Source organism: Poecilia reticulata, linkage group LG22 (genome assembly GCF_000633615.1).
Source record: "Poecilia reticulata strain Guanapo linkage group LG22, Guppy_female_1.0+MT, whole genome shotgun sequence".
NCBI classification, from domain to species: Eukaryota; Metazoa; Chordata; class Actinopteri; order Cyprinodontiformes; family Poeciliidae; genus Poecilia; species Poecilia reticulata.
The window spans coordinates 558,613-569,402 of NC_024352.1; the positions used below are offsets into that span (position 1 = coordinate 558,613).

The 10,790-nt window shown below is 40.5% G+C and overlaps 1 protein-coding gene across 1 annotated transcript in view; it reads right to left on the reverse strand.

The window, feature by feature from the left end:
• Positions 1 to 1,084: 1,084 nt before the first annotated feature.
• Positions 1,085 to 10,790, reverse strand: part of atg14 (autophagy related 14) — a 49,560-nt gene continuing 39,854 nt past the window's right edge. The window contains exon 11 of the mRNA XM_008398629.2: positions 1,085 to 1,577. Coding sequence (XP_008396851.1) covers positions 1,455 to 1,577 — 123 coding nt within the window. The 3' untranslated portion in view covers positions 1,085 to 1,454. The remainder of the gene's footprint in view (positions 1,578 to 10,790) is intronic.

Consider the following 10,790-nt stretch of genomic DNA (forward strand, 5'->3'; position numbering starts at 1 on the left):
GGCTCCACATACAGCTGTGAGGCAGCGTTCTCTACAATGAACATAATAAAAACAAAATATCGTTCCAAGCTCACCAATGAGCATCTGCACATGTGCATGAGAATGGCCCTGACCTCCTTCAMGCYCAGATTTAAAATGTTGGCAGGGCAAGTCAAAGCTCAATTCTCACACTGAGCAAGGAAATTGGGGGAAGAYAGATGTAAGAGAAATCTGTAAGAGAAATAGTTCAGGTGTTTTGAGAGTTGTTTTGTTGAGCAGAAATATTGAGATTGTTSAATCAAAAGGAAACTGAAGCTGCTATTTTTTATTAAGCACTTTCTTTATTTTTGAATACATAATTTAGTTATTTTTAATTTAAACTGCAGCCACAYAATATTRTCCTGTGTTTCAGTGYTAATAAACTTCTTTGAAATTATTTTAACCTGTATTATTATTTTTTTTAACACCATGTATTCCGATATTGTCATACTGCAAATAGACGATATTGCGGACCTCTGCTTGAGGAAATGTCTTTGAACTGGACCTCCTCACAGTTCTCTTGAATACTCCTGCCCTAGAGATACGACGGATTGTTTTTTCTATTGCAAAAGCATCGTGTTCCCTCGCAAAGGTTTTGGGTTCTTTCGCAATAATGTACTGGTCCATTCATTCGGCATAATTGAATACTTAGTTTTCTGCTGTAATATAACATGTATGCATCTCGTTTGTAAATTATGTTAAGTTTTATATATTTTCCTTAGAATAAAAATGCACCATGAGGAACAGGTCAAACCTGGGCTGTCCATCTCTTTCCATCCCTTCTATGATGTAAACAGAAACTGTCAGAAGGAAAAAAATGCATCCAAACTATTTAGACTATTTTTGAGTTATTTTCATGGGGTAATAAAGTCATCTGACACTTTTGTGTTGGTAGTCTGAATGGTTAATAAAGGGCTGTTATCATTTCCAGCCCCATCTCAAGCTTACACAAACAAACATTAACATGCAGTAATAGATACACTTTAGATCAATTACTCTGAAGAGGTGCCATCCTGAGCGATGCAATTCTAGAATTACATGTAACAAAATAACCTGGCTCTACATATGTACTCCAGGAGAAGTATTTTATTGAAGAAAAAAATGATGGTGATTGTTCACATGCCAAACAAATTGTATTGAGAGCCCAGTCTGTGCATGTAGCACATACACTAACCAGGACAACCATCATACACCACATTCATAACAAATAGAACTGAAGCATTTCAAAATATTAGTGTACACATTTCTGACAGCAGCTCCAACTGTCAACTCTGATCTTTCTAAAGTTGCAGTTTTTAAATTATGCAAGATCTTTGTTTTGTTAACGACCAACAACAAAGAAACTGAGATGAAAACAATCGAAAGTTGGTTTTTGCTGATGTCAGACCTTCTGGTCTGATTTGATCACAGCCCAGATTATCCCATGGTGAGGTTGATCAACGCTGGCCTGTGTAGGCACGAAACCAGGAAGTGACCGAGGCAGCAGCAGATGAAATCATTCCTCCAGGATTAGCCGATGGCTGGGAAACCTGCAGAGTACTCTGGGAAAGATCCATTGACTGCAGAAGTAAAGAGAGAAAAGTTTGTCAACCAAGGTCCCACAGGGGTTCAACATAACTCATTATTCTGCTTATTCTTGTACACTTCAAATTATTTAAATCTGTAATTTTACTTGACTTTTTTCTTCTTCTTTTCCCCACATAACTACAAAGTATTTTTGTGTTTATGCCTTTGAGCATAACACCCCCCGAGAATATGAAAAGTCCGACATCATGCTGCACATTATTAAGGTGTTTTTTTCTGCAAGAATTCTTTTAAGCACTAGTTGTTTTTATTTGACAGATTTGTGTCTCTTGTTGCTGTTTTAAAGGCAGGCATTAAGCGTGCAGTGACCAGACTTATGCCACCATTCCAAACCTACTACATTATATTCTTTTAAATCATGATGTTGACCTGGGATTTCTGCTTTAAAGTATTACTACACTGACACTTGGATGGTAATTCAGACTGCTGGGGACATAAGTTTGATTATATTAGCTTTAGAAACTCTAAAGCTAATATAATCACTTTAGTTCACTTTAGTGTATGTGAAATAGAGCATGAATATTTTGAGTAGATTTTAATTTAGGTAGATTTGGATAATGATTCAATTTAAATACTGACTGCTTTTCTTAACTAACATAAAATCACTAAGGGTTTTGAAAAGGGCCTTCAGTAGAGAATGCCTTCTCCTAATAAGAGGAAACGGATGAGCTGTGCTGGGCAGTTCACAAAAACAAAAGTAATGGGAAAAAACAGGATGGGAGAGAAAACTTCTGTCTGCTAACGTACCAGGTCAAATTCTTTGGTGTTTTCTATAAAAACCACTAAAACCTTCAGAAAACAAAACTAGTATTTGGGACATTATGGAATTGCTGGCTAATGATGATTGTAATACATAATACTTTTGAAATTATAATCTAATTCATAAGGATATTTATTTTAGTTATTAACAGCATGTTCTGATTGAGAATAGTCTAATTGGTAGCTTTATATTAATAGTACTAGTTAGTGTCTAACTCATTAATTTTAATGAGTGTTAGGTTATTATAATCAAAAGGATTAGGAAACTAATGTTTTAGTAATAAATATTTCAGGCATATTGTAAAGAGTTTTTGGGAAGATAATGGTGTCAATTTTTATATCCAAAGTCACAGCTGTGTTTTACCCACTTGGAATCTCCGTGTCAATTTAGGATTAAAGCAGGTATCTGTTTTTTGATGAATCGCTCAGTCAGGAAATGTGTAAGGTCTAGGTGAAAAATAAATATTTTTCTGTTGATTACAATCTTTGTGCAAAATGTTTAGGAAGGGAGGAACTCAGAGATTCCAGATGTAACTGGCATGAGAACATCCTGTTTTGAGAGTGACCTTTGCTCTCTCTTTCTATTTATCTTTGATTTTGAATAGGTCTCCCATCCTATCCAAGTAATTTGAAACTGCTTAGAGGTTTAGAAGGAGACGATACACCTTCAATGCATATATTAAAATTAGGAATACACCTCTTAATAAAAACCTCCACTTCACAGAAGCAAATCGAATCGCTTTGTTTGCAGCCGCACTGAGCGGTTCCCAAAGGTGCCTTTGTTTTCTCCTATTTTTGCATTTTCTTGTTCATTCTTCTACTTTTCTCAGGTAATTAATGTCTGTTTTGTGATTTGGACTCTTGATGATTTGGGTGTGATGCTGATCTATTTTTTCTATGCATTTAATTGTCTGAATAAAACTCTAGATACGTCTGAAGTTGAATGGTGAATTGTTGTTCTCTGTGTGTTTTCCACTGTTGTGCATGCGGAACTCGAAATCCGGGAGACTGGAGCAAGGAAACGAGCAAAGAAGTTTAACATTCACTTCTCCAGTATCAACAAGACCATTACCGGCAACAGGTCTAATTATAAATCCTTAAGCAGTGAAGAACCGAGTCCTGTGTGTGTTATTTCTTTTATTCATATATTACAAAGTTAGCCACTTTTTTTGACTCAACAGTGCATAGGTTGCTGAAGGTGCTGGATGATGCGTTTAAAGCAAAGGATGAGGCTGGTTTGAAAGCTGTGAGAATTATACTGAACAAAAATATAAATGCCCCATGTCAAATATTGTTGTCATAATGCTCATTTAACAACTGTAAATGAACATTTACTGACATTTTATTTTTCAAAAGTAATATTTCTCTTGATTTGTGAATAATTTTTAATCCAACTTGCATAGTGAGCATAACTCAGTGAGTTGTTTTTTTACTCAGTGCATGGGTGAGGCATGTCCAGTGGGTGATCAGACAAAATGAGCAACAGCTGGACAATCCTTGGACTGGAGACAGTAAAAAGCCGCCCCAAAATGTCACATTTTGTCATAAGCCATTTACTCAGATGTCTCAAGTTATGTCGGAGCGTGCCATTGTCATGTTGGATGCAGGGACGTCCAATAGAACAGTAGCTGTACGGCTCAATGTCCATTATCGGACTATAGGCCATTTAAGAGTTTGTTTCCAACAGAYTGGCCTTACTGCAAATTGACCTCATCCTCATCAGCCACGTGTGACCACTCCAGCACAAGATCGCCACATCCGGCTCGTCCATCTGTGGGATCAGCTAAGACCAGTGACACACACAGTTGATGAGACTATTGGTCTCATCAACTGTGTCTTGAGGTTACAGATCCCTCAAGACTGTCTGTAACCGCCTAGATCAGTGTTTCTCAACCTTTTTTGGCCCAGCGCCCTCCTGTCCATTATCCTGGTCCCTCACCGCCCCCACCAAAGAAATTGTAGGTTACTTTGCACTGAATATTATTTTGTTATTAATATTACTATCACTATTGTTCATGTTTTGATTTTTATGTTTGTTTTTGTATTTATCATCAAAAGTAATTTTCCAGAGAACAAATGAACAATGTGAATAGAAATTATTTTTACAGGCGTCTACAAAAAATTTAATGGACATTCAAATTAAAATTGGTAGGCCTAACAGCAGCCAATCAGTGTAGAAAAAATATTCCTGTTCTTTGCAATTTTCTGATGTTAATTGCTAAATCTTGCATAAAATGACCAGATAAAAGATGTACAGCAATGCCAGTTTAAACTTTGAACTATTTGCTATGTTTTAATGTTGCAGAGCTCTGCAACATTAAAACATAGATATAACTGCAACTACATTAACCATAACTCTTCTTCTCTTCAGTGTTTCTGGTGGTGCAGCTCTGTGCTGCCTTCAGGAGAATGGGACATCAGAGTATCATCCATAAAATTTCGCCCACATGGCATTTATTGTGCAAACCAGAGCTTTCAGTGGAAAAACAAACGTGCCAGATCATTTTAATGCCATACAAATATGAGACAGAAACATGGATTATATCTTTTTTGTTGTTTATTCTTGCCGTATAGTCCTCTGTATTAATTATTGCTCGAAATGTTTTGCCATACCAGCTTATTCCTCTGTATTTAGTTTAGTTTCTTGCATCTTGTTCTTCATTCATTTCCATTTAGTTTTCTTTGTTTGTCCTGTGTGTCTCTGTGTTGCCCTGCAACAGACTGGCGACCTGTCCAGGGTGACCCCGCCTCTCGCCCGGTACGTTAGCTGGAGATGGGCACCAGCAACCCTCCTGACTCCACTAAGGGACAAGGGTGTAAAGAAAATGGATGGATGGATATACATCCATCCATCCATTTTCTTTACATTACATTATCATTATCCTCTCTTGGTTTATTGTTATGTCCGCTTTAGTTTCTTTCATTGTTTATTGGCGCTCGTGTTTCACATCATGTGTTGATTCGACACTTTAATTTTTCACTGTTCACCGTCGGATTCTCTGTTTTTATGATTCACATCTAATTTGTCGCTCCCTTCTACATGCCAGTTCTCCGGTTTCTGAGTTTTGTAACGTGCGCATCTTTTTTTTGTTTTTTTGTTCCCTTCCCGACCCCCYAGAGTGGTTGGGAAGCGTATCGATGAAAAAAAAGCAGACTGACGTGAGCTTTTTAAAACGGAAAAAATCCAGGTATTCTGATGATTGAAATTCAAAACTGCTGTGGTATCGTTTCATACCGGATCACTTACAACACCGATATTAACTGTATAAAATATTGTGTTGTCCTTCCATGGAAGCGGGCAGCATCCAGATGAACATTAAAACACTTTTTAATATAAGTTGCTGCTTTGACATGATCACAGAACTGCCAAAAAATATGCACAAAAATCTTCAATAAAACATAAAATATTTGAAAATCAGACACCAGACAAGTGAATCACAGCAACGTCATCAGCCGGTTTAACGCTGAACTGATGCGGTGAAGCATCGCAGTAGCAGGAGAACGGAGCTGCACCAATAAGCTAAAAAACACTGAGAATAAGAAGAAGGTACCACTCTAGCCTAGGAGAATTTGGACAAAATCAAATTCCTCAACCTGACCCAATCATGTTCAAAGGACTGTTGATCCGCTTCAAATGGCCATACCACGATGTTATCAATGCCGTTATGAAGATCAGTAATTACTGGAAATATATTTTGAGTTTCTCTATATATTGAATAACAAAAATGTTCATAAAACTCTTATATTTTACATGGGGCATTTATATTTTTGTTCAGTGTATGTTGTCTTGCGGTATTCAACGCTCACATGGCAATGACAGTGAGACCTGGAGGGGCGTGGTTGGGAGGAACGGCCCCCCCCCCGATCTGAACTCGAGTGCTGTTCTGTTGTTGGACTTCTGTGCTCGTCACGGATTGTCCACAATGAATATCACTCCGGAATGAATACCATGTTCAGGCATAAGGGTGTCCATATGTGCACCTGACACCAGGACACCCTAGGTTTCAGTTCGATGATCGACTTGGTCATCGTTTCATCGGATCTGCGGCTGTATGTCTTGGACACTYGGGTGAAGAGAGGTGCGGAGCTTTGAACACGTTCCGGGGAAAGTGGGGAACATTGAGTCTGAGTGGACCATGTTCCGTACCTCCATTGCCGAGGCGGCTTATCGGAGCTGTGGCCGCAAGGTTGTCGGTGCCTGTAGCGGCGGCAACCCTCGAACCCGTTGGTGGACACCTTTGGTGAGGGATGCTGTCAAGCTGAAGAAGGAGTCCTATCGGGCCTTTTTGGCCTGTGGGACTCCAGAAGCAGCTGATGGGTACCTGCAGGCGAAGCGGCATGCGGCTCGGGTTGTCGCTGAGGCAAATCTCGGGCATGGGAGGAGTTTGGAGAGGCCATGGAGAMAGACTTCCGTAYGGCTTYGAGGCGATTCTKGTCCACCATCCGGCGTCTCAGGAGGGGGAAGCAGTGCAGCAACACTGTTTATAGTGGGGATGGTGCGCTGCTGACCTCAACTCGGGACGTTGTGGGCTGGTGGGCAGAATACTTCGAAGACCTCCTCAATCCCACCAACAGGCCTTCCATTGAAGAAGCTGAGCCTGGGGACTCTGGGTTGGGCTCTCCAATCTCTGGGGACGAGGTCGCTGAGGTGGTCAAAAAGCTCATCGGTGGCAGGGCCCTGGGGGTGGATGAGATCCGCCCGGAGTTCCTTAAGGCTCTGGATGTGGTAGGGTTGTGTTGGCTCACGTGACTCTGCAATATCGCATGGACATTGGGAGCAGTTCYTCTGGATTGGCGGACTGGACTGGGGTGGTGGTCCCCCTGTTCAAAAAGGGGGACCGGAGGGTGTGCTCCAATTGTAGGGGGGTCACACTCTTAAGCCTCCCTGGTAAGGTCTATTCTGGGGTCCTGGAGAGGAGGGTCCGTCGGATAGTTGAACCTCGGATTTAGGAAGAGCAGTGTGGTTTTGATAACAGCGGCCTGTCCATTTACATCTCACACAAGCTGACCTTGTCTGCACTGATAAAGTTGATATATGTGTTCCTGGTTGGCCAGTGCGTTAGTGGGAAAGTAAATTTAGCTCATTATGCAGGGCCGGCCCAAGGTTGCATGAGGCCTTGAGCAGAACCTCTGCACTAAGTGGTGCTAAGAACCTCAGCACCACTAACAGCATTTCAACTTGGATTTAGTAAATTCTGGCAGAGATGGCCCAATTTAATTGGCCAACATTAAAAGCAATCAGTGATAATTGCAGTTTACCGAGATGTATTTGTGCACAAACAGAGCTCAAACTCAAAGATTAAACTCAGCATCAGATTGTAGCCATGTAAAAAAAAAAAAAAATAAATTTAACTATGAAGACTGTTATTTGAACTTTTACAAAGTAAATTAGCCAGCTCCTCCATCCATCCATCCATCTTCTTCCGTTTATCAGGGGTCGGGTCGCGGGTGCAGCAGCTTCAGAAGGGAGGCCCAGACTTCCCTCTCCCCAGCCACTTCTTCCAGCTCCTCCAGGGGAATCCCAAGGCGTTCCCAGGCCAGCCGAGAGACGTAATCCCTCCAGCGTGTCCTGGGTCTTCCCCGAGGCCTCCTCCAAGTGGCCAGCTCCTTAAAATCTTAAATTTAAATGTTAAACAATTTTAAATCTTTTAATTTATCTATGCTGAAACAAATTTAACAGCATTGAAATTCTCAATAAACAAATGTTAGACTTAGACTTATTTTTATTAGACTTATTTTATTGTCATTGCACAAAGAAACATAAGTACAATTGGCAATTAAATGTCCTCGCTTCGCCACCGGAGCACACATAAAACCACAAGTGTGCCTAAATTAAATAATATACAAATAATTTCTATTTTCAAACAGTCTCAGACAGTCTTCATTATAGGATTGTTGAGCAATATGATGGCCAGTGGGAGACAACTATTTCTGAGTCTGGCTGTTCTGCAGCGGATGCTACAGACTCTCCTTCCAGAAGGAAATTGAGTGAACAGATCATGGAGAGGATGGATGGAATCAGAGAGGAGCAAAGGAGTTTGCGTCTGTGTGCAATGCTTTGGATAGGGGAGAGTGAAGCCCCAATGACCCTCTCTGCTGTCTTCACCAATCTTTGCAGAGACTTCTAGTCTGACACCTTGCAGCTCACAGACCAGATGGAGATACTGCTGGTCAGCAGACTCTCAATGGTTCCTCTGTAGAAGATGGAGATGATGGAGGGGGGAATGAAGCTCTTCTCATTCATCCCAGAAAGTGCAGGGATTGCTGCAAAGCAATCCCTGAAAAAAGCACTTTTTTCATCAGTGAAGCGATGTGAGTTGTCCAGCTGAGGTTGTCTGTAATGTGAACCCCCAGGAACTTAGTGCTGCTGACGATCTCCACTGCTCTGTCGTTGAAGAGGAGAGGTGTGTGGTTGGGTCGAGAGACCTCCTTAAGTTGACAATGATCTCTTTTGTTTTGTCGACATTGAGGAGCAGGTTGTTTATTCTGCACCAGTCCACAAGATGTTGTACCTCTTTTCTGCAATTCACTTCATTGTCATCCTGAATGAGTCCCATAATTATTGTGTCGTCTGCATATTTCATGATGTGGTCGGTGTTAAACCTGGGACGACAGTCGTGGGTCATCAGAGTAAACAGCAGGGGGCTCAGGACACCGCCCTGTGGGAAGCCAGTGTTTAAAGAAATGATATTGGAGGTAATATTACCTCCAAGGAAGTCCAGCAGCCAGTTGCACAGTGGTGTACTGAAGCCCAGTTTGCACACCAAGTCCTGGGGGATGATCGTATTGAATGCTGAGCTGACATTCAAAAATAGCATCTGTACGTGGGTGTTTCTTTTCTCCAGGTGTACCAGGCTAAATGAAGAGCAGTGGAGATGGCATCTTCAGTCAAGTGCTTAGATTTGTATGCAAACTGGAAAGGGTCAAATGATGGAGGCAGTATAGAGATATAAGAGTGGTTAAGGGTCATATTAATGACCCTTAACCACTCTCTCAAAGCACTTCATGATGTTAGATGTTAATGCAATGGGTCGAAAGTCACTAAGACATGTGATGGTTAATTTCTTGGGCACTGGAATAATAATATCCGACTTAAAACATGGGGGGACAATGGCCTGATACAGTGATGTATTGAAAATGTCCGTGAGCACATGGGCTAGCTGGTCTGCACACTCTTTGATCAGCCTTGCTGGAATGTTGCCAGGACCTGCAGCTTTTTGGATCTTAAAGTTTCTCAGGGATTTACATACAGCAGATGTTTCGAGCCTGAGGGCCTGTTCATCAGGGTGAGGGGTAGCTTTCCTTGCAGGGGTTTTATTTAGGGCTTCAAATCTTCCAAAGAAGTTGTTGAGCTCATTAAGGAAGCTAATGTCAAAGCGTTTGCATATGTGGTCTGTGTTGAAATGTTAGCATTTACGGGAGCCCTGAAGGCCTGAGGGGCCTAAAGCAGCTGCTTAGTTAATTTGGATTTAACAGAAGTGCAAATACTTGATATTTATTGTAATTGTATTTTTTTGTTTGTTTTTAAGAATCTATAATTGTGGGTTTATATAGCATTTCACTGACAATATCTTCCCATAACATATAATTACCCAGTAATATTTTTAAATTTACTATCAACTTAACATCTTTAAATACAAAAACACGATGGGCCGCTGGTGGATCACCTCGACGTCCCGACCATCGGGCTTAGCAAGTTTTCGGGGAGAAAACCCTATATCATGTATAATTTTCTTTCTACTTCTCAATTGTATGCCACTTTGTGTTGATCTGTCACATTAAATTCCATTTAAATGTATTTATGTTTGTGGTTATAATGTGACAAAATATGGAAAAGTTCAAGGGAAACTAATATTTTTGCAAGTGACTGTATGTGTTGTGTTTCACTTAGAGATGTGCCGATCAGGTTTTTTCCTGCCGATTCTGATTCCGATCACCCATGAGGGCCGATCACCGATACCAATCACATGATTATTTTTTTTAATCATAAACACTACCGGTTACATTATGTGGAAAAAGGAGCCATAAATTCACCTTAATTTAGACAAAAACTTGTTTTTCAATCAATCAATCAATCAAATTTTATTTGTATAGCACATTTCAGCAGCAAGGCATTTCAAAGTGCTTTACATAATTAAAATAAAAACAGAAATAAACAGTGAGAAAAACATGGAAGACATCAAAACCCGCACTCTAACCCTAATTTAGCCATAAGCAACTCTAAACAGGTGGGTTTTAAGTTGAGATTTAAAGGCACTCAGTGTTTCAGCTGTTTTACAGCTTTCTGGAAGTTTGTTCCAAATCTGTGGTGCATAGAAACTGAATGCTGCTTCTCCTCGTCTGGTTCTGGTTCTGGGGATGCAGAGCAGAACCAGAACCAGAAGATCTGAGGGGTCTAGATGGTTGGTACAACAATAACAGATCTTTAA